Genomic DNA, 25,690 nt, shown 5'->3' on the forward strand with positions numbered 1-25,690 from the left:
CTCACTCCCAGTCTCTTTCACCCCTCCCCTTCTCCACTCCCCTTCTCCGCTCCCCTGCCCCCCTCCCGACATATTTACTGCTTACAATTCCTCTTCTCTGCTTTAATCTTCACCAAGCCTCAACTGCCTCTTTAAAGGTCATTACATGCCCACATCTCTGCACCTCTTTCACACTCCCTCTCTTTCTGACAGATCCAGTGGAGAAAGAGTCAGAAAGACAGTGAGGGAGAGAGTCAGAAAGACAGTGAGGGAGAGAGTCAGAAAGACAGTGAGGGAGAGAGTCAGAAAGACAGTGAGGGAGAGAGTCAGAAAGACAGTGAGGGAGAGAGTCAGAAAGACAGTGAGGGAGAGAGTCAGAAAGACAGTGAGGGAGAGAGTCAGAAAGACAGTGAGGGAGAGAGTCAGAAAGACAGTGAGGGAGAGAGTCAGAAAGACAGTGAGGGAGAGAGTCAGAAAGACAGTGAGGGAGAGAGTCAGAAAGACAGTGAGGGAGAGAGTCAGAAAGACAGTGAGGGAGAGAGTCAGAAAGACAGTGAGGGAGAGAGTCAGAAAGACAGTGAGGGAGAGAGTCAGAAAGACAGTGAGGGAGAGAGTCAGAAAGACAGTGAGGGAGAGAGTCAGAAAGACAGTGAGGGAGAGAGTCAGAAAGACAGTGAGGGAGAGAGTCAGAAAGACAGTGAGGGAGAGAGTCAGAAAGACAGTGAGGGAGAGAGTCAGAAAGACAGTGAGGGAGAGAGTCAGAAAGACAGTGAGGGAGAGAGAAAGAGTCAGAAAGACAGTGAGGGAGGGAGAAAGAGGACATGGCAGTTAAATGTACCACAAGTTAAGAAATGGCTCTATTAAGGGCAAACCTAACCCATAATGAGTAATTAGGAATAGTACAAATACAGATCCCTCTTAAAACCTGGAATACAAACAACTTCAAATAAGTCTAGCTGTGCATCCCAGCTGTCCTGTTATAAGTGAACATCTTACAAAAAGCTCTGCTCAAAACAATCATTTCAATTAAATATATTTTTATTGTTTTTACATCAGATCATTACTGGAGCTCCAAAGTAATTCAAAATCAAAGATAAAATATGAATACCCTCCCCAAACAGCATATGTAGGTCAATGGTGATGGAGAAACTGGAAACATGTGGAGCTGGCCTGGTCTTGATGGATAGAAAGCAGAGCGAGGGCAGGGAGTGGGTACGGAGGTCTGTAATCGGAGTAGAAAACCAAGAGCCCTCCAATCATGACCTAATTCCTCCAAGAATGTCAACACCAGGGCCTGAGAGCCAAGGCCAGAGTCCAACAACAATACCCCCGAAAAGCATAACCATTTACACGTGTTTCGACTCACTCACTGCAGCTTTAAACATGTCCGACCAAGACCACTCTCCTGTGCAGCCAGTGGCCCACTGCTGGAAAGTAAAGTATTGGAAGCGTGCCCTTCAAAACCTACCAAAGCCACTTTGGCATCCCCTTCCTTCATAAGTGAATCAGCTAAAACCTTCTCCCAGATCTCCTACTGATTCAATTGGCCATACACTTTACGAAGCCATGAAATCAAAATCGTGCACGTGCCAAATTGCTGACTGTAGCGCATGTGTCTAAAACCTAAAGACTTTATCTTTCCAACTTTAAAACTGTGAAAATAACAACAACATGTTGATCTTAAATCAGTGTGACGGTCGAAACTAAAACTCATTTTCCTTAATAAGCCCCTGGCTAGGGGCTGGAACATCTGGCTTTCCAAAAATACACTTGGGGGTCTGGTGCATATGGTCCAGACCTGGTCACAGCTAGCATTACATTCATTCTGGTTTGTAGGCTAAAGCCCAACCAACAACTGATCCAAAGTCAGTCCGCTATTAATCATTTCCTTGACCAGTCGTACTATGGGCCTGACCTCTGTCTCTTTCTTGAACAGTTTCTTCAGTGACATTAAAAGACAAAAATGGGACTTTCCCCTTCCTACACATCTGATTATCTGAGTGGGGCTAGACGAATGATCGCCAGTTCATCTAGCTGCCATCACCATAACACCCCCTCATCAGCAAGCCCCCCCCCCCTGCTCTCATCAGCAAGGCTCTCATCAGAAGATGCATACAAGAGGCCCCTGTTACAGGTTAGTGAAGAGCAAGAGCCAATTCCCCTCTTACCGGTCACACAGCAGAGAGTCTGATCTAGCGCCGCGGGTCAGGAGCCACCATTTAGTTTGCAGACCCTCTCAACACCCTCAGATCTACCTGGGTTCACTAAGGTCATTATGGCCTCAAAGAAAAGAGATACACATGCATACATACACACACGCAACACACTAAAAAGAGGGGCTGTGAGCACAGAGCGCCCTTTTTAGTACAGGTCTGGTAAAAAGCAGGGGCATTAACAACATAACAGCAGGCTACATCCTCCAACTACAGATCAATAAAAACAAGGATGTAATGGCTGCCTCACTGATTAATACACTTGATTGGAATGTATAGGTTGCTTGAGTGGCGTTAGTGGACGGATGGGGGTTTGTATGAAGAGTGGGATACGACCCAAAACATCAGTAACGATTCATGAGTTGTATGGGGATGTTTTGGTCCAGTACCTTGATAAAAGGATGATAGGCCCTGGTCAGTGGTCACATGCTGGTCATGACATAACAAAGTGTCATCATATGTTTACTAACATCGCTGCCCATGACTAATGTCCAGCTATGGAAATCCAATGGAATACCATCTTGTGTTGTCTCCACTTTATCCAGAACTCGTGTCTTAGACTCCCGCAGCCAAAATAGCTCATGTAGTGTGTGTGGCATGAAGTCACGCCCCCCCCCACACACCATCTGTTTTGTTGATTATCCCAGCATTACATCACTGTCAAATCTGCAGTACAAATTGAAAATGGCCACCAATAATACTGTAAAATGGCCACTCATCCTTCTTCAACAAAGTACCTTTAACTGTATTTTCAAACCTGGTAGTTACATTACAAACAGCCTGTAACATCACAAGCTGATGTCAGTTATTTGGAAGGGAACGCAGTGCATGTTGTGTGTGTTATTGTTCATGGAATGAAGGTCCATTGTGAGAAACAGGCTCCTCTTGACTGCAGCAGTTACATCCTGTTTGGCCTTTTAAAAGATAGCAGGAGCCTGGTACGCCATCATTACCAAATGGCCAAAGAGCAAACTAGACATACAAAACATATCTAGCTAGACTAGAGATGTACTATTATATGAATGTTATTGGACTGTAAACTCCTGACCTGTTGACAAACAAAAAAAAATAAATGGTGAATGAAAATAAATAAGCGAAGTCATTGAAATTTGCCATAATCACATAAACAACCAAACCATATATTTAGGTAAACATTAGAACCCCCCCCATGTACAGTGTATTCTGAAAATATTCAAAACCCTTCCCCTTTTCCACATTTTGTTACATTACAGCCTTATTCTAAAATTAATGAAATACAACATTTTCCTCAATCTAGACACAATACCACATAAAAGAGAAAGCTTTTTTTTTTGCAACTTTATTAAAAAACAATAACACCTTATTTACACAAGTATTCAGATCCTCTGCTATGAGACTCAAAAATGGAGCTCATGTACATCCTGATCATCCTCAAGATGTTTCTACAACTTGGAGTCCACCTGTGGAAAATTCAAATTGATTGGACATGATTTGGAAAGGCACATACCTGTCTATAGAAGGTCACACAGTTGATAAAAAACCAAGCCATGAGGTCAAAGGAATTGGCCGTAGAGTGCTGAGACAGGATTGTGTTGAGGCACAGATCTGGGGAAGGGTACCAAAACATTTCTGCAGCATTGAAGTTCCGAGAACACAGTGGCCTCCATCATTCGTAAATGGAAGAAGTTTGGTACCACCAAGACTCTTCCTTGACTGGCCGCACGGCCAAACTGAGCAATCGGGGGAGAGTGCCTTGGTTAGGGAGGTGACCAAGAACCCAATGGTCACTCTGAAAGAGCTCCATAGTTTGTATGGAGATTAGAACCTTCCAGAAGGAAAACCACCTCTGCAGCACTCCACCAATCAGGCCTACGGTAGATTGGCTAGACGGAATCCACTCCTCAGTAAAAAGCACATGACAGCCCGCTTGGAGTTTGCCAAAAAAGGCACCTAAAGGACTCTCAGACCAAAATAAACAAGATTCTCTGATCTGAAAAAAAAAACGAGTTTTTACTCTTTAACCTCTCTGGGATCGTTCGGGACGCTAGCCACCTCACCAACAGCCAGTGAAATTGCAGGGCGCCAAATTCAAAACAACAGAAATCTCATACTTAAAATTCCTCAACCACACAAGTATTTTACACCATTTTAAAGATACACTTCTCGATAATCCAACCACAGTGTCCGATTTCAAAAAGGCTTTTCGGCAAAAGCAGAACATATCATTATGTTAGGTCAACAACTAGTCACAGAAAGCAGTCAACCATTTTCCAACCAAAGAGAGGTGTAAAAAAAAAAAAAAAAAAAACTCAAATGCCTCCAAAACATCCGGAGAAGTTGCAGAGAGCCACATCAAATAACAGAAATACTCATCATAAACTTTGATGAAAGATGCATGTTTTACATAGAATTAAAGATAAACTTGTTCTTAATGCGACCGCTGTGTCAGATTTCAAAAAAGCTTTACGGCAAAAGCACTATATTCAATAATCTGAACAGATTCAGCCACAAAAGCAAGCCATACAGTTACCCGCCAAATTGTAGAGTCAACAAAAGTCATAAATAGCAATATAAATCTTCAATTACCTTTGTTGATCTTTGTCGGAATGGACTCCCAAGAAATGTTTTGTACGATTACGTCCATATTTATGTCCAAATACCTCCGCGCGTTCAGTTCACTATTCCAAAGGCACAATGCGCGATTGCAAAATCCAGAGATCCAAAGATTTCCATTACAGTTTGTAGAAACATGTCAAACGATGTTTACAATCAATCCTTAGGGTCTTTTATAATAAATCTTCAATAATATTCCAACCGGACAATAGCGTATCATTACAGAGGAAAAAGAAGGAACAACACGCCCGCAAGACCACGCAGTAAACAACTGATTGGCCTCAGCCTAGTCCACTTGTTGAAATAGCTCTTATTCGACACCCTTCCACAATAGAAGCCTCAAACAACTTTCTAAAGACTTGACATCTGCTGGAAGCCTTAGGAAGTGCAATCTGGCCCCATAGACACAGCATATTGGATAGGCAATCACCTAAATGAAACTACAAACCTCAGATTTCACATTTCCTGGTTGGATTTGTCTCAGGTTTTCACCTGCCATAGAAGTTCTGTTATACTCACAGACATCATTCAAACAGTTTTAGAAACTTCTGAGTGTTTTCTAACCAATACTCCAAATAATATGCATATATTAGCATCTGGGACAGAGTAGCAGGCAGTTTACTCTGGGCACCTTATTCATCCAAGCTGCTCAATACTGCCCCCCTGTCACCAAGAAGTTAACCTGAATGCCAAGCGCCACATCTATAGAAAACCTGGCACCGTCCCTACAGTGAAGCATGGTGGTGGCAGCATCATGCTGTGGGGGTGTTTTTTTTTTCAGCAGCAGGGACTGGGAGACTAGTCAGGGTTGAGGGAAAGATGAACCGAGCAAAATAAAGAAAGATCCCTGATGAAAACCTGCTCCAGGGCTCTCAGGACCTCAGACTGGGGTGAATGTTCACCTTCCAACAGGACAACGACCCTAAGCACACAGCCAAGACAATGCAGGAGTGGCTTCGGGAACAAGTCTCTGAATATCCTTGAGTGACCCAGCCAGAGCCTGGACTTGAACCTGATCGAACATCTCATGAGACCTGAAAATAGCTGTGCAACGACGCTCCCCATCCAAACTGACAGAGCTTGAGAGGATCTGCAGAGAAGAATGGAAGAAACTCCCCAAATACCAAGCTTGTAGCGTCATACCCAAGAAGACTCAAGGCCGTAATCGCTGCTTCGACAAAGTAAATGGTCTGAAAACGTATGTTAAATGTGATTTCACATTTAAATGGGTTTTATTTGCAAAAAAGTATAAAAACCTGTTTTCGCTTTGTCGTTATGGGGTATTGTGTCTATATTGACGAGGGGACATTTTTTAGAGTAAGGCTGTAACGTAACTAAACGTGGAAAAAGTCAAGGGGTGTGAATACTTTCAGAATGCACTGTAAATGTGACTACGTTAAAGGTTCACCCATTTCGTAATGTTATATTGTTTTTGTGCATCTCTGAGTGATGTATCGATGCCCTGGGTCATTTCATGTTGTATTGGCGTTCAAGCAGGCAGACATCCAGTCAGTATGACAAAGCAACGTGATAAAGTCTCCCTCACTACACTGGGAGTTTCTATCAAGTTAGGCACATGAGCTCTTTTAACCGAGCCAAGTGCATTCAGTAGAACTAAAAACAGACTTTAAAAATAGTTCACATAATATAGAAATTAAATCTAACATCTGGCCAACAGGCTCAAAAAGAACAGGTTATATATACCCTGGAATGACATTTGGGGTATTTTAGGGTGACAACATTCATAGTTTTTAAAGAGCTGCTGTTTTCTGGGGCACAGGTGACCATCTGTAGCCCAAACAGGTGACCATCTGTAGCCCAAACAGGTGACCATCTGTAGCCCAAACAGGTGACCATCTGTAGCCCAAACAGGTGACCATCTGTAGCCCAAACAGGTGACCATCTGTAGCCCAAACAGGTGACCATCTGTAGCCCAAACAGGTGACCATCTGTAGCCCAAACAGGTGACCATCTGTAGCCCAAACAGGTGACCATCTGTAGCCCAAACAGGTGACCATCTGTAGCCCAAACAGGTGACCATCTGTAGCCCAAACAGATTCAGAACATCAAATGATGCTTGAGAGGCCCAATTGTAGTCTCTGTTACATGAATACACAACCACAGCCTTTAAAATCCTTTCAACCATGAGAGTTGCCTACCGGTACTGTTTTTGTCAGGCTTGCATGTCCAACTCCATCTCAGTGTGGACTACACAACATAACTGACTACAGTGGGAGTGTGTGAAAGAGAGAGAGCAGAGCGTATGTCAACTCCATAGTGATCATTTCCCTTTCAAATTCACACTGCCTCCTGCCGTGCTATACAAATAAATTATTGTAGGAGGAGGCAGTGAAACGAGGACGAAATTGACACACATACTGTCAACACTCATTTCAGACGTATCTTTTTTTCTACTTTAAGAGAGATAATCGTGTTAATTTGATATTATCCACAGAAGTATTCTGGTTGAAAGATCATCTTTACATTGTTATAGTTGTCAGGTGCAATGTTATGACTTCAGAGGCTGTTTCCAGCCAAAGGTCAGCTACAGTAACAACTAACATCTCTCCATGAAAAATGGATCTAGGTACAAAGTAGTCATTAGTCTCACAAATCACAGTCTTCTTATTGTCATTTAAAATTTTTTTTTTTTTAAATAAGACCTTCCAGTAATCCTGTCACATCAGTCAGTTAGCTCAAATTGCAGTCAAATCAAAACGACTCCCCTGACAACAAAGTTGTGAATACAGACATGGGAGGATGGAATAAATTGATCATTCACGTGCAGCATAGAATGATAAAACAATAAATCCTCCACAGCAAATAAACAATTCTTCAGCTGATAAAGCAGCCGCTCACCCTCAACGGTTTACAATAGAGTCGCTGTCAAGTGGCCAACCTCTTCCCCTTTATCAGGACAGAACAGCTTTTATAATAATCTGTGTGTGTGTGTGTAACAGTGTTGCCTCCGTCGCTCTCCTTGCCCCAACCTGGGAGACCCTCTGAACACATCAACAATCCCACAAAGCATCATTAACTATCGCTCCACAAAAGCCGCTTGTCCTTGCAGAGCAAGGGAAACAACTACATCAAGGTTTCAGAGCGAGTGATGCCACCGCTAACTAGTTAGCCATTTCACACCGGTTACAGGTGTGCAGGGTGACAGGTAGCCTAGTGGTTAGAGTGTTGGACTGGTAACCGAAAGGTTGCTGGATCGAATCCCCAAGCTGACAAGGTAAAAATCTGTTGTTCTGCCCTTGAACAAGACAGTTAGCATTCTGGGGAACAGTGGGTTGTCATTGTAAATAAGATTTTTTTCCTTAATTGACTTGCCTAGTTAAATAAAGGTTACATTAAAAAAAAAGTAGTTGTTTACTTGTGTATAGTGGCAGCCCCTCTCTCTAACCCCAAGCCCTTCAGGTATAGAAACACAGCAGAGTAGATCAGTCTTCCTCCAGTCCAGTCATAATCCACTCAGGTATAACATTACAGCCATTATAGGTGTAGATCAGCTCCTCTCTCCAACCCCAAGCCCCTCAGGTATGGAGAGCAACAATAAAGTAGATCAGCTGTTCTGGATGGCTTGGTTCTCTACCTCTGGAAGATGATGAATGCCTAAACGTCAGTCAGCATGTACAGCATCCATCTCTCACTCAGTCCTACCTGAGAGCGGAGGAGTGGAATGTGGACAGGTAGCATTGCCAAAAATGCCAGACCGGGCAGTCACTCGCTCATTTGTCTCAGTCATCATCCTATTTATTGCTAACCCATCACATTTTATCACTGGGTCGTTCCATATGAATAACTTTGACTGCACCCCTTTTGATTTGAACAAAACCTTTACATACATGTTTGCCCATGTATATAGTCAGAAAGTTATTGAATTCATATAGAATGATCCCACTGCACATTCAGGTGTTTTATTTAAAAAGGATTTATGGCAGGTATTTCAGTCCCAACATCTAGGAATGAGGTTTCAATTCCACTATGTCAACACTGAGTCAACGTGGGAAGTACTTGAGTAGTGTGCTTCGTTTCGGTCACATCTTAAGTGGTAAAGTTCAAATTCACTACATTTTCAGTGACCACGCACGCACGCACACTTAAAATTCAGTTCACCTAACCTGCTGAGTGGACAAAACAGTAGGAACACCTACCCTTTCCAGGACAAACTGACCAGGTGAAAGCTATGATCCCTTATTGATGTCACTTGTTAAATCCATTTTAAAAAATCAGTTTAGCTGAAGGGGAGGAGACAGGTTATAGAGACAAACCTCATTCTCGTTTCTGATAATCCCCATTATGAATGACCAACCTTTTCTTCCATTGTGGTTTCCTTGTAATCTGTCAGGTTATGAGTGCCTTTAGGGGACATGTTCACTCACTAGGTAATAAAAGTACTGAGCTGTATGCCGTCAGAGATAAATGGGCACACGTATCTAACCCGTCAGTCAAGTGTATCTCCCTTACCACAAAATAACACACTGCATTGCTTCACAGTGATATCTCCAATTCAACAAGGCATGCATTTCCCATGCATTTCCCATGCATTTCACAAGGTGATAAAAATGTGTCGATAGAAACAGAAAATTCTTGAAACTCTCAAATGGGTTTCGCTGGTCCATTCAGTCAGGCAGAAGAACAACAACTTCCTCAGGCTGATCACTGTGTAGTTCCTCGTCACGTTGCCCAAATACAAAACATGCTGTAAAAACGCTACAGTGAAATGGGAAGTGATTTATAGAAAAGCCACCATCCACAGCAGACTAAGCCACCATCCACAGCAGACTAAGCCACCATCCACAGCAGACTAAGCCACCATCCACAGCAGACTAAGCCACCATCCACAGCAGACTAAGCTACCATCCACAACAGACTAAGCTACCATCCACAGCAGACTAAGCCACCATCCACAGCAGACTAAGCTACCATCCACAGCAGACTAAGCTACCATCCACAGCAGACTAAGCTACCATCCACAGCAGACTAAGCTACCATCCACAACAGACTAAGCTACCATCCACAGCAGACTAAGCCACCATCCACAGCAGACTAAGCTACCATCCACAGTAGACTAAGCTACCATCCACAGCAGACTAAGCTACCATCCACAGCAGACTAAGCTACCATCCACAGCAGACTAAGCTACCATCCACAGCAGACTAAGCTACCATCCACAGCAGACTAAGCTACCATCCACAGCAGACTAAGCTACCATCCACAGCAGACTAAGCTACCATCCACAGCAGACTAAGCTACCATCCACAGCAGACTAAGCTACCATCCACAACAGACTAAGCTACCATCCACAGCAGACTAAGCTACCATCCACAGCAGACTAAGCTACCATCCACAGCAGACTAAGCCACCATCCACAGCAGACTAAGCCACCATCCACAACAGACTAAGCCACCATCCACAACAGACTAAGCCACCATCCACAGCAGACTAAGCCACCATCCACAACAGACTAAGCTACCATCCACAACAGACTAAGCCACCATCCACAGCAGACTAAGCCACCATCCACAGCAGACTAAGCCACCATCCACAGCAGACTAAGCTACCATCCACAGCAGACTAAGCTACCATCCACAGCAGACTAAGCTACCATCCACAGCAGACTAAGCTACCATCCACAGCAGACTAAGCTACCATCCACAGCAGACTAAGCTACCATCCACAGCAGACTAAGCTACCATCCACAGCAGACTAAGCTACCATCCACAGCAGACTAAGCTACCATCCACAACAGACTAAGCTACCATCCACAACAGACTAAGCTACCATCCACAGCAGACTAAGCTACCATCCACAGCAGACTAAGCTACCATCCACAGCAGACTAAGCCACCATCCACAGCAGACTAAGCCACCATCCACAACAGACTAAGCTACCATCCACAGCAGACTAAGCTACCATCCACAGCAGACTAAGCTACCATCCACAGCAGACTAAGCTACCATCCACAGCAGACTAAGCCACCATCCACAGCAGACTAAGCTACCATCCACAGCAGACTAAGCTACCATCCACAGCAGACTAAGCTACCATCCACAACAGACTAAGCTACCATCCACAGCAGACTAAGCCACCATCCACAGCAGACTAAGCTACCATCCACAGCAGACTAAGCTACCATCCACAGCAGACTAAGCTACCATCCACAGCAGACTAAGCTACCATCCACAGCAGACTAAGCTACCATCCACAGCAGACTAAGCTACCATCCACAGCAGACTAAGCTACCATCCACAGCAGACTAAGCTACCATCCACAGCAGACTAAGCTACCATCCACAGCAGACTAAGCTACCATCCACAGCAGACTAAGCTACCATCCACAACAGACTAAGCTACCATCCACAGCAGACTAAGCTACCATCCACAGCAGACTAAGCTACCATCCACAGCAGACTAAGCTACCATCCACAGCAGACTAAGCCACCATCCACAGCAGACTAAGCCACCATCCACAGCAGACTAAGCCACCATCCACAGCAGACTAAGCTACCATCCACAGCAGACTAAGCTACCATCCACAACAGACTAAGCTACCATCCACAGCAGACTAAGCTACCATCCACAGCAGACTAAGCTACCATCCACAGCAGACTAAGCTACCATCCACAGCAGACTAAGCCACCATCCACAGCAGACTAAGCCACCATCCACAGCAGACTAAGCCACCATCCACAGCAGACTAAGCCACCATCCACAGCAGACTAAGCTACCATCCACAGCAGACTAAGCTACCATCCACAGCAGACTAAGCCACCATCCACAGCAGACTAAGCTACCATCCACAGCAGACTAAGCCACCATCCACAGCAGACTAAGCTACCATCCACAGCAGACTAAGCCACCATCCACAGCAGACTAAGCCACCATCCACAGCAGACTAAGCTACCATCCACAGCAGACTAAGCTACCATCCACAGCAGACTAAGCTACCATCCACAGCAGACTAAGCTACCATCCACAGTAGACTAAGCTACCATCCACAGCAGACTAAGCTACCATCCACAGCAGACTAAGCTACCATCCACAGCAGACTAAGCCACCATCCACAGCAGACTAAGCTACCATCCACAGCAGACTAAGCCACCATCCACAGCAGACTAAGCCACCATCCACAGCAGACTAAGCTACCATCCACAGCAGACTAAGCTACCATCCACAGCAGACTAAGCTACCATCCACAGCAGACTAAGCTACCATCCACAGTAGACTAAGCTACCATCCACAGCAGACTAAGCTACCATCCACAGCAGACTAAGCCACCATCCACAGCAGACTAAGCCACCATCCACAACAGACTAAGCTACCATCCACAGCAGACTAAGCTACCATCCACAGCAGACTAAGCCACCATCCACAGCAGACTAAGCTACCATCCACAACAGACTAAGCTACCATCCACAGCAGACTAAGCTACCATCCACAACAGACTAAGCCACCATCCACAACAGACTAAGCTACCATCCACAACAGACTAAGCTACCATCCACAACAGACTAAGCTACCATCCACAACAGACTAAGCTACCATCCACAGCAGACTAAGCTACCATCCACAACAGACTAAGCCACCATCCACAGCAGACTAAGCTACCATCCACAACAGACTAAGCTACCATCCACAACAGACTAAGCTACCATCCACAACAGACTAAGCTACCATCCACAGCAGACTAAGCCACCATCCACAGCAGACTAAGCTACCATCCACAACAGACTAAGCCACCATCCACAGCAGACTAAGCTACCATCCACAGCAGACTAAGCCACCATCCACAACAGACTAAGCTACCATCCACAACAGACTAAGCTACCATCCACAGCAGACTAAGCCACCATCCACAGCAGACTAAGCCACCATCCACAACAGACTAAGCTACCATCCACAACAGACTAAGCTACCATCCACAGCAGACTAAGCCACCATCCACAGCAGACTAAGCCACCATCCACAACAGACTAAGCTACCATCCACAACAGACTAAGCTACCATCCACAGCAGACTAAGCCACCATCCACAGCAGACTAAGCTACCATCCACAGCAGACTAAGCTACCATCCACAGTAGACTAAGCTACCATCCACAGCAGACTAAGCTACCATCCACAGCAGACTAAGCCACCATCCACAGCAGACTAAGCCACCATCCACAGCAGACTAAGCCACCATCCACAGCAGACTAAGCCACCATCCACAGCAGACTAAGCCACCATCCACAGCAGACTAAGCTACCATCCACAGCAGACTAAGCCACCATCCACAACAGACTAAGCCACCATCCACAGCAGACTAAGCCACCATCCACAGCAGACTAAGCCACCATCCACAGCAGACTAAGCTACCATCCACAGCAGACTAAGCTACCATCCACAGCAGACTAAGCCACCATCCACAGCAGACTAAGCCACCATCCACAACAGACTAAGCCACCATCCACAACAGACTAAGCTACCATCCACAGCAGACTAAGCCACCATCCACAGCAGACTAAGCTACCATCCACAGCAGACTAAGCTACCATCCACAGTAGACTAAGCTACCATCCACAGCAGACTAAGCTACCATCCACAGCAGACTAAGCCACCATCCACAGCAGACTAAGCCACCATCCACAGCAGACTAAGCTACCATCCACAGCAGACTAAGCCACCATCCACAGCAGACTAAGCCACCATCCACAGCAGACTAAGCTACCATCCACAGCAGACTAAGCCACCATCCACAACAGACTAAGCCACCATCCACAGCAGACTAAGCCACCATCCACAGCAGACTAAGCCACCATCCACAGCAGACTAAGCCACCATCCACAGCAGACTAAGCTACCATCCACAGCAGACTAAGCTACCATCCACAGCAGACTAAGCCACCATCCACAACAGACTTCTCCTGTGACATCAACACACTTCACAAGTGAAGTCACTGAACATGGATATGGTAAATTCCATGAGAAAAAAAAGACCCAAGAGTTTTTGGAAAACGTGGTCGCTTCCAAAAAAAAGAAAGAGGTTTTACCGTAATTCTGTTAGCAAAATACACATCTGCACAGTACTTCCAGTGAATGTGTTTTTGTGAAATGTTCAGTGTAAATTGTATAAAGTAATCCTTGTCCATAGAGTTTGAAAACCAAATGGTTTTTGTTTGGCATTCATTTTAATGCGAAAAATCGGAGTCTCCGTTATCAACTGTTCTAGTTGTATTTTATCCAGGCCACTAAAGCCTGTGCTTTTGGGAGTGGGTTAATTTATTTTAATGAGAGCTCAGCTTTCTTTATTAATTAGCCCACTTTAGTAATCATTTGACCCATAATTTCAAATGAATCTCCCAATCTAGAGGGCACAGCTGGACACACCACCACGACTAGGCTACCCTGGGGTGGCAGGGTAGCCTAGTGGTTAGAGCGTTGGACTAGTAACCGGAAGGTTGCAAGTTCAAACCCCCTGAGCTGACAAGGTACAAATCTGTCGTTCTGCCCCTGAGTTAACCCACTGTTCCTAGGCCGTCATTGAAAATAAGAATTTGTTCTTAACTGACTTGTCTAGTTAAATAAAAGGTCAATAAAAATCATGGAATTGCCAACAACTAGTCATCCATTCCAGTAACTAGTCATCCATTCCAAACAGTCAAACCACCAACAGTCACCCAATATGGATGTTTATAGATTTCAGTCGTGTTTGTTCCAAAACATCTCCGTTAGCCTAACAGCACAGTCTGCAACCATACCAATATAGCAATAACCCTAATCACCACAGCAGCGGTTGCAAGACAGCAAAGTGCCTGTCTTTCACCAGCTACAATAGGCACAGTCATGGGGAGACACCCGTGTGCCAAGGGTTACCATTGTGTGTCTGACAACTCAATGGAGGGTAAGCTTTGAAAATAATCCTGCCAGTGACCCAAATGCACAAACCCACGTGCTGGTCCCAAAACAAAAAAGGTGCACAGAGTGCATTATTGTGCACACACAGCTCTAGCCTGTGGGAGGGGATGATGTCACCTGGGAGTGAGAGACACATGATCCCAGTGTACAGCAGCGCTCTCAGTGTGGTGAAGGTGGATCCTCTCTGTGTCCATCTGATTTCTCTGTGTTCAATTATTTTGTGCCACTTTTCTGTTTTTTATCATCAGTCGTGTTGGTGGGTCCAGCTGTGCCCTCTAGATTGGGAGATTAATTTGAAAGTATGGGTCAAATGATTACTAAAGTGGGCTAATTAATAAAGAAAGCCGAGCTCTCATTAAAATAAATTAACCCACTCCCAAAAGCACAGGCTTTAGTGGCCTGGATAAAATACAACTAGAACAGTTTAAACTGCTGAAGCAGCAAGTGTGTCCTTAAAATGTCAATGAATTGTCCTGATGTTGTCACCAGTTAATCTGGCAAACCTGATTCCAGAGAGAATTCTATCAGTTGAAACAAAGCGAGCTCCCTGCCACTGTTTCGATAAAAAGCTTAAGGATGGTGCCTCCTGAGTGGCCCAGCAGTCTGAAGCACATTGCAGTGCTTAAGGCATCACTACAGGGCAGGGTTTGATCCCAGGCTGTGTGACAGGGGGCCATGACCGGAAGACCCATGAGGCAGTGCACAATTGGCCCTACGTTGACAGGTTAGGGAAGGGTTTGGCTGGCCGGGATTTCCTTGTCCCATCGCACTCTAGCAACTCCTTGTGGCGGGCCGGACACCTGCAAGCTGACTTGGTCGACAGTCGTTTCCTCCAACACATTGGTGCGGTTGGCTTCCGGATTAAGCAAGCAGTTCGATTTGTCAGGGTCGTGTTACGGAGGACGCATGACTCTTGACCGTCGCCTTTCCCGAGTCTGTAGGGGAGTTGCAGCGATGGGACAAAGACTAACTACCAATTGAATATGACAACAACAACATAATTAAGGAGAAATGTAACCACTGCAAGGACTGACCATCCACGATTTTGACATTTGAGGCTATACGGTGTTTGTTTACATGAACTTTGTTTACAAACATTGGAGTAAAACAAGCTCATATTTTGGATGAAAGTTGTAATAATATCAGTCTGATCAGTGAAAGTACTGTAACGTACATCATAAGGGCCATTACTATAAGTGATGTTGCCTACTGTATGTTCTGATACCCTTTTATAAAACAGCAGAGGGAGAGAACCACCATGTTCTCCATTATCTAACCTTGTACTGGTAGTCAAAGCATCATTCCATGTGAAAATATGTGGCCCGTTTTGTCTTAACACATTACTGACATCAGATTATTATGTTCACCCAACATATTCTTACAATTTTCACCACAGAAACATTTGATAATCTTTCACACTAAAAAAATTATTTCAACATAAATTCATTCAAGAGCAATACTGAGAAGCTATAATATCCCAAGGGTAAACAATTTTTTGGCATGGCACACCAAAAGAGGCTAGCTCCCCTGTCGGTGCCTGACCCCGGGTAGCTCGTGGCTGACATCACCCGTCAATGACACACACAAGTACACACACAGGACAAGCAGCCACACAGAGCGTCTGGGCAAACTGCATGCTGGGAGGACAGCTGTTCGGAGGTTGTTCAGGTGGGGCAACACAGTGGAACATACGGTCAGTACAGACCATGTCGTACCTACTACAGTACAGGTCAACAGCTATCTCACATATCATTGGAAAGAGAGTGAATTGTTAAGAAAGTGTTCAAATAACAGAACATCTAGTCAATGGCGTGTGAGAGTTAATTTCTTACTCAAGAACAGATTTAGATATACTTAGGTCTTTAAAAATAATTGTAAGGATATTTTATCTATATTATTTTAGCCTAACATTTCTATAGGTCTAATGTAGTATATATTTCCCTTAATGTAATGAATTAATGGTTAGAATGGAGGAAAGAGGCTGGGAAATGTTGTGTGAAGTCTAAATTTACAGCACAGTGGTTACTTCCCAGGAACCATAACAAACAGGGGACTCCATCAATAAACATTCCAGTTCAATGCCAGATGAGTGTAGCCCTGCAAACCTTAACACACACACAGCTAGGTGAAGTGACCTGGCAGTTCAATCAGTCTACAGTCCTATTCACTCGGCACAAAACAGAGGAAAACAGACTTAAACAAGGCCTACCGGAACTTGTCTAATAACAAACACACATTTTTGTTTTCTGTTGCAAAATGTTTTGCTACGGTGTGCCCTAATGAATACGACTCCGCAATCCTAGATGATTGGCTTGTTAAATCCACCACTGGAGACATGGTGAAACCTGAACAATTTCTTATTCCTTTTGTTTGTGTGCGTCTATATAAAAAAATATAGCTATTTATAATTACACATAATGACAGTTGTTATGTTCAATGGCCGTACCCAGACATAATCAGCTATATAAATGTCCCCTTGTGCTCTGTGCAGTGCCTGCCAAGTGACTGCCTGCAAATTGAGAGTTGTTGGACTCACCTGAAAGTCAACCCAGCCAGAGTGAGCTATACCTCTCCATCTGAACAATAGGCAAGTTCATTTGAATGTCCCGGGTGGGCAGAATTTATACATTTTAGACCCTTCCATTGGTCCTTAAGTGAAATCTCCACCCACCGGGGGCACTGGGCCATAAAAAAACAACTCGCCCATTAGTAATAGGTCATTAACCAATCACATTCAGCAAATCAAGTGCAGAGGGAGTTTCCTTTGAATCCATTTTCCCATTCACCGTGTTTGTGGTGGTCATAAACTGGATCATACCGTCAAAAGTAGCTGAGCATCCACTCTGGAAATGTAAACAATGTCTAAAAATAAACTAACATGAAGTACCCCTTTTTTTATTTCATATTTATGTTGAATATATTAATGTCAAAAAAAATATTCAGAATCTTGACATATTCCATCTTATCACCAATATGTCGATCATGTACAGTTAATGAATCATATTTTTACATGAGGCATGTAGGCTTATAGGTCTTAAAACGGGATTAAAATGGCCACTTTCATCATGATTTTCTTAAATGGTTTGTGACTCAAATGAAAAAACAACATATCAAATATGCTTCCTACCAAGTTTGATTCTATGAGAGAATTGCCAGAACAATCTGTGATATCCAAACAATGTTCAGGCTTTCCTGGTGTAGAAATGCTCAAATCCTGATCTCGTGACCCATCAGAAGCTATAATGTAAAACTGACGTCAGATCAGTGCCAGCAGGCAACATCATCCTGCAAATGTGCAGTTAATGCATCCAATAGGCTAAGAACGTATTTTAAAAGGCACGTCTGTTTGATAGGCTACACTTGAAAATCACTTCAAGTCTTAAGCGTGTCAGAACTGTGTCACATACCGTATGTGGTGCTATGCAGAAACCAACAAGACACTTCAGCAGAAACCAACGCAATAATTCCAGAAACATCTTCAAAGCTTTTTGTATAGAGCTAGGCTACTCACCATCACCGCCAGTAGCGAGGCAGTACACTTCTGACAGCAGAGACTTAACATTTAAAGTCCCAATTTCCCACGCTCTCGCTCTCAAAGCGCTTTACCCAGTCATATTTGTTTGAACGTTATATCAATGGATACACAATAACAAACTAGTTAAACAGGTAACATACATTTGTTCATTTATCTTGCAGCTTTTCCATCAATAAAGTGCCAGTTACCTGCAAGGAGAGTGTCTTGGAGGCGCATAGCCCTCATCCACCAAATGTATCCTGGACTGTGCGTATGAATGATATGCTGTTAAAATGACACTGCACGAGTCTTTCATTTCCATCGCTCACCGCCAAAATATCATACCAAAGTAAGCGCCTAGCTACTGTTAACCAGCGGGGTTGAGTGTTGCCTACTTTGCATTGGCACACGCTACGCTACCCTTGACAGAAAATGAATGAAGGAATCGACCGCTCCTACTCTCATGCCTACTCGCGGTGAAACCCGACACCACGGCTCGAGAGGACAACCCAGTGGAAGTCGGTCTTATTTGCATAAAACATCTCACTTCCACATGTAAATGAAATAGGCCTTTGGGCAAATGTCAACATTATTAAATGTGTTTATTTTATCTCATTCTTCAGCCTTGTATTGTTCTAAACCAAATAGCTAAATAAAATCATTGGCTGAGTGACAGAATGTGAAAGGTCAGTGGGGATTTTGTATGCCCCCTTGTCTCCATCCTACCCATCTTCATTCTGTTTTTATGTGTATAGTTGCTTTGTTGACATTCAGTCAGTTGAGAGATTACAGAAACTGACCACCTCACCAGAGGAATATTCATTAGTCATATTCCCTTGCAAAGCGTTTCCTCTGTTGCAAAACGGTTTGCCATCGAAACCATTTACTCCAAATGGAAAATGTTTTACAACAACAACAAAAAATTCTATTGGAAAAATTAATGTAGCAAAGGTCTCTCACAGTTTGTTTCTGTTTACTTCAGTTCGGTTCCTCAAGTAAATGGCAAACAAAACATTTAGCAATGGAATTCGACAAATGAATTCACCCCAATCTCTGTCATTGTGCTGCTAGAGCTCAGGTAATGGGGAAAGTCTCTACCATCCCATACAACTTGAATAAGGAGTGGTGAAGTTACCTGATAGGTAGTAACCTTTGTGTCAATGGTACTGACCAACAGTGACATCTAGAGCCCTGTGTTTTGTGCAATAATGTGACATGCTTGGATTTTGACATTTTATTCGTAGATGTTCGTCAAACTGTCCCCTTTTCTTTTTCAGTCAGATGGTTCAGCACCGTCCTCAGACAATTGCTTTCATTTTTGGTGTAATTCTCATTTCTGTATAAGGTTTAAAATACAGGATACAATCTTGCTTTGTCACATGATTGCACAAAACACAGGGCCTTGCATAGCCTATAATCTGTCCAATGGTGTCATAATGAGAGGTCCATGTGGGGTGGTTCCCCTCATTCAGCACACTGATCTGATAGGTAGTGACCAACAGTGAATTCATACAGTATAACTCATATAACCTGGTCAATTTTAAATGTACAGACCTCAACAATGGGGAGACCTAATGAACTAAATGTGTCTCTACCAAATGGAGTAGCTAACCTGGGCCACGTGTTGTAACAATGTAAAAAGTTATAATTGAATATTCTCTGAATCTTCTCAGCACATTGTTTGTATTTTCATCCCAACTGAGTAATGCTGGCGTTTTGCCATGTTCTGAATAGAAATGAAAGGGATAACAGGCGTCTTGTGCTTTGGCATTTCTGTTGGGAGGGAGATAGTCTCCACGCTCGCTACATAGTATAGGGGTTAGATTTAAAAACATGTTTTTATCCCTTTGGTACTATTTTCACAACTCTTAGTACAAAAAACAGATCATCAAAAGGCTGTTGTTTTTTTAACTTTAAGAACATTTTACAATTGATAAGTACAACACACAAAATCACACAGTAATGTCACACAGTAATGTTTTCACCAAACCTAATCAGTGTTTCATCTAGAAATACCTTTCATATAAAGTCATTGCCTTTCACAATGAAAATGCTCACAATATTTTTCATATGATTCTCTTATCATTAAAACTAAAATATCAGAATTTTTGGGACAAATCACTCGCTCAATGCTAAACCTCTTTTAGATGTAATAATGTGTCTATTGAGCAAGTTGAGGAGACTGCTGGGTGTATCGCTAGATAGCAAGCCTTTATGGTCAGAACATATAGGCTCAATGGTTGCTAAAATGGGAAGAGGTCTGTCCATGATAGGGCGTTGCTCTGCCTTCTCGACATGTCAGTCGAGCAGACAGGTCCTAGATCCTAGTGATGGTGCTTGATTTTGCTGTGAACCATCACACGGATATCTTTGTTGATGAAGCGGGCTTCAACCTGGCCAAAACTCTGCGCCATGGGCGAACCTCATCGGGTAACGGGCGACCATCCAAGTGCCTGGAAACCGTGAGGGAAACATCTCCATGTGCACAGCTATCACCGAAGATGGTGTGGTAGGACTTAGGCCATTACTTGGATCCTACAACATTGCACACTTTCTCAAGGAAATTGAGCAGGCCTGTCAAGGTGAAGGGGTCACCTATGTCATTGTGTGGGACAATGTCATGATCCACCATGCACAGGTGGTTCAGGCATGGTTTCGGGCCCATCCCCGATTCGTGACCCTATACCTGCCCCCATACTCTCCTTTCCTTAACCCTATTGAGGAGATTTTACAGAATGGAGGTGGGAGGTGTACGAGCGCCGTCCCGTCCCCATGAGTGTGCCACCCTCCTGGCCATGGATGGGCATGCGAGGACATCAATGCAGACCAATGTCAAGCTTGGATTCGCGCTGCCAAAGGTTTTTCGCGCAGTGCATGAACAATGAGGACATTCACTGGGATGTGGATGAGAATTTATGGCCAAATGCTCAAGACAGGCTTGATGCAAATGAATGTGTGCTAAACATTGTTTTATTTTCATGAATTGAATTTCTTAAATTGAATTTCTTCCATTTCATTACAGACAGTACACCTATGTTGTGATTAAATCTGAAAAATAAAATTCTATTTGCATATATGCTTGTAGAGGATGTCTTCATTGAGCACACCTTTGATTACACATTGGAAAGATATTGTGGAAATTATAGATTTGTTGGGTAAGTCTATTGCCTAATGGGATAACTGTAATTTATAGTACTGTACTTATAAGGGCGATTTGAAACGCGTATGTTGCATTGTTTGCTATTGGATTAACTGGTAGTTAATAAAACAACAACAATTAAAAAAATATAATTATGTTGTGTTTTGGTGATTTAACCAATGTTCTCATTACTCATTACTTCCAGTTCTCTGCTGCCAATGACTGGAACGAACTACAAAAATCTCTGAAACTGGAAACACTTATCTCCCTCACTAGCTTTAAGCACAAACTGTCAGAGCATCTTACAGATTACCGCACCTGTACATAGCCCACCTATAATTTAGCCCAAACAACTACCTCTTTCCCAACTGTATTTAATTAATTCATTTATTTTGCTCCTTTGCACCCCATTATTTTTATTTCTACTTTGCACATTCTTCCATTGCAAAACTACCATTCCAGTGTTTTACTTGCTATATTGTATTTACTTTGCCACCATGGCCTTTTTGCCTTTACCTCCCTTCTCACCGAATTTGCTCACATTGTATATAAACTTGTTTATACTGTATTATTGACTGTATGTTTGTTTTACTCCATGTGTAACTCTGTGTCGTTGTATCTGTCGAACTGCTTTGCTTTATCTTGGCCAGGTCGCAATTGTAAATGAGAACTTGTTCTCAACTTGCCTACCTGGTTAAATAAAGGTGAAATAAATAAAAATAATAAATAAATCAATTACATTTCACAATAGATGTATATTTTGAATCAATGGTTGTTTGATGAGAGATCTTTACAATCCAAATGAACGCACAATTACAGGTTTTGAATGAAATACTGGCTGCATTACAAGTGTGACCAGTTTGGAGTTTTGTACATTTTTTTTTTATCATTATGAAAACAGTACCAAAGTGATTTTTTTTAAAACTAACAAACACATCTTCTGTAGCCCGGTGACTTACATAACTGAGGCACTATGCAGGGGAATTCAGGGAAGTGGAGGACTATCGCAGTGAGGCACGTTGGCTGATTGGCACATTTCCTCATTCACCTAAGAGCCCTCATCTTTGCTTCCCTCTGAAGAGATTCAATGTAGCCTATGAATGTGCTATTTGCAGCAGTAAACAACAGGATCATTAATGTTTATACAGTCATTGGAATGCATGTAAAAACTGGAAGTTACAGTGTCTCGAGAGTCAGTATTGGACAAAGGAAATCCTACTAATAATTTTTGCAATACCTTCAATGACACTGTAGATTGAGATACATTGTAATTGTCAGCCACCCTAGCCTCCACAACAACCCTTATAATCCCTGTTGAAATCTTAATGTGAACTGTAGACAGATCCCATTTAGGTGGATAGATAGCCCTCCTATCTGACAATCCGAGGATTTGGCAGGACTCCCAGTTGATGTTACTGGAAAATAAGTCATCTTGGTTGGTGTGTTTCTGAGCTCCAATCATATTTCCTAAGACATTGTTCTCTTCTTCCCGATGAAGTTCAAAGGTCTTGGGCAATAAAGATTGGCATGTACCTTGTTGACTTATTGGGGATAGTGAAAAGATAAAGTGTAAGATAATTTCAACGTTTCTCAGTGTATCTATGGCAGGGAGAGACAGTCCTTTATATCCGGGTATTTCATCTCTGCTATCCAACGGGTAACAGGATAGAGCAACATTTTTAGGCACTGAAAGCTATACGACGATGAGGCGCAGCAAAAAAAAAGAAGAAATGTTCTGTAGAGCAAAGATGCTATCTGGTGTTTTGCAGTAACTCAACCTGTTCCAGTCTCAAGGTGTAACGTTAGCTTTCAGATAGTTTTGTTTACCTTCAACCTCCCCCATTTTTGTCCCAGCAGGCGAAGAGGAGCCTCACTGATCCCCCCTTCATTCATTCAAACCAAAACATTTCCTTTTAGGGCTGAGCAACACCTCAGTAAAAACATGTCCATTGATGTGCGACCCGTCTGTCGCCCTGCCCTGTACGAGGCAGTGGTTTGTGGGTAATGATAGAGGGCCGCAAGTCGAGGACAGCTGGAGACGAACAAGCTGCTGACTGTGTCAGAGCTACTATAGCGTGTGTGTGTGAGTGAGTGAGTGAGTGAGTGAGTGAGTGAGTGAGTGAGTGAGTGAGTGAGTGAGTGAGTGAGTGAGTGAGTGAGTGAGTGAGTGAGTGTGTGTGTGTGTGTGTGTGTGTGTGTGTGTGTGTGTGTGTGTGTGTGTGTGTGTGTGTGTGTGTGTGTGTGTGTGTGTGTGTGTAAGGGTGTGTGCATGGAATGGTGTTGAGAGAACTGGGAGTGTAGAAAGCCGAACATAAGCCACAGACATGATAAATCGTTGAGACAGTGGCCCTTGGTCAGACTAAGCTGCCAACATAGACAAATATGACCATACTGTAAAGTACCAACAAGTGACTTTTGAAATAAAGTAGGGGTAAATATTACTTTAGGACATGGGGATATGTACATTCCAAGATGTGTTTTTAGGCCAGCTACGTTCATTTCTCAGTTCTTGAGATTTATTCGATCAGGCAGCTTAAAATGTCAACCATTTTCGGGTGGAGAGAATATTAATGTCTTTGTTGACATGTCGAGGAAAGCAAAAATTGTGAGCCAGCACATAAATGATTCAGACAAATGGTTTTGATTGCAATTAAACCACAGCCCATCTGACGTGCTCGACTGTGTGAGTCATCTAAATCTGTGCTTGTCTATATTTGTATTTTGTATTCATTATGGATCCCCATTAGCTGCTACCAAGGCAGCAGCTACTCTTCCTGTGGTCCAGCAAAATTAAAGCAGTTTATACATTTTTAAAAACATTACAATACATTCACAGATTTCACAACACACTGTGCCCTCAGGCCCATACTCCACCACGACCACATATTTGTAGTACAAAATTCCTGTGTACGTGTGTGCCAATTGCAATTTTTCAGAGTCGCTTTTTGTGGCACCTGACCACAAGACTGAACAATAGTCCAGTTGCGACTAAACTAGGGCCTGTAGGAACTGCCTTGTTGATAGTGCTGTTAAGAAGGTAGAACCTAGGGCCTGTAGGAACTGCCTTGTTGATAGTGCTGTTAAGAAGGTAGAACCTAGGGCCTGTAGGACCTACCTTGCTGATAGTGCTGTTAAGAAGGTAGAACCTAGGGCCTGTAGGACCTACCTTGCTGATAGTGCTGTTAAGAAGGTAGAACCTAGGGCCTGTAGGACCTACCTTGCTGATAGTGCTGTTAAGAAGGTAGAGCAGGGCTTTATTATGGACATACGTCTCCCCATCTTAGCTCCTGTTACTCCAACCAGTTTAGTCACCTCAACATGTTCAATTTCCACATTATTTATTACAAGATTTAGTTGAAGTTCAAGGTTTAGTGAATGATTTGTCCCAACTACAATGTTTTTAGTTTTAGAAATATTTAGGACTAATTTATTCCTTGCCACCCACTCTAAAACGAACTGCAATGCTTTGTTATTTCAGTCGCTGTGGTAGCTGACATGTATAGATAGAGTTGAGTCATCCAAATGCATAGACACACTTTACTCAAAGCCAATGGCAGGTCATTAATAAAGATTTTTTAAAGTAAGGGGCCTAGACAGCTGTCGTGGGGAATTCCTGATTCTACCTGGACTATGTTGGAGAACACTCTCTGTGTTCCGTTAGACATGTAACTCTTTATCCACAATATAGCAGGGGGTGTAAAGCCATAACACATACTTTGTGCCTTGGCAGGAACTAATGTGGATCCTTAATAAACTCCAGGAAGAGTAGCTGCTGCCCTGGCAGGAACTAATGTGGATCCTTAATAAATACAAAATGCAAATATCCCAAACAGTCTGTCCAATCTTGCCCCTTGCAAACTAAAAATGGGGAAAAGACCCCTGGTGTAATCATTCCATAGACATCCCCTCACACAACACCGGTGTGGTTTATATAAACTCTGCAAAAAAAGAAACATCCCTTTTTCAGGACGCTGTCTTCAAAGATAATTCGTAAAAATCCAAATAACGTCACAGATCTTCATTGTAAAGGGTTGAAACACTGTTTCCCATGCTTGTTCAATGAACCATAAACAATTAATGAACATGCACCTGTGGAATGGTTGTTAAGACACTAACAGCTTACAGACGGTAGGCAATAAATGTCAAAGTTATGAAAACTTAGGACACTAAAGAGGCCTTTCTACTGACTGTGAAAAACACCAAAAGAAAGATGCCCAGGGTCCCTGCTCATCTGCGTGAACATGCCTTTTTCCCCCATTTTTTTATAGGTGGGCTATGTACAGGTGCAGTAATCTGTGAGCTGCTCTGACAGTTGATGCTTAAAGCTAAACGTGCCTTAGGCAGGCTGCAAGGA

At 43.2% G+C, this 25,690-nt stretch overlaps 1 protein-coding gene across 4 annotated transcripts in view; it reads right to left on the minus strand.

The window, feature by feature from the left end:
* Window positions 1–18,702, minus strand: part of LOC118361775 (rho GTPase-activating protein 18-like) — a 44,248-nt gene extending 25,546 nt beyond the window's left edge. For 3 of the 4 annotated variants that reach the window (XR_004821059.2, XM_035741988.2, XM_035741987.2), the window contains exon 1: window positions 18,407–18,702. Coding sequence is in view for 2 of the 4 variants with exons in the window: in XM_035741988.2 (XP_035597881.1) it covers window positions 18,407–18,519 (113 nt within the window). In the remaining 2 variants the exon portion in view is untranslated. Of the gene's footprint in view, window positions 1–17,219; window positions 17,311–18,406 lie in introns of those variants that run through there. The other variant, XM_035741992.2, reaches the window with a different exon arrangement.
* Between the last annotated feature and the right edge of the window lie 6,988 nt (window positions 18,703–25,690).

Source organism: Oncorhynchus keta, chromosome 28 (assembly GCF_023373465.1).
Source record: "Oncorhynchus keta strain PuntledgeMale-10-30-2019 chromosome 28, Oket_V2, whole genome shotgun sequence".
In the NCBI taxonomy this organism is placed as follows: Eukaryota; Metazoa; Chordata; class Actinopteri; order Salmoniformes; family Salmonidae; genus Oncorhynchus; species Oncorhynchus keta.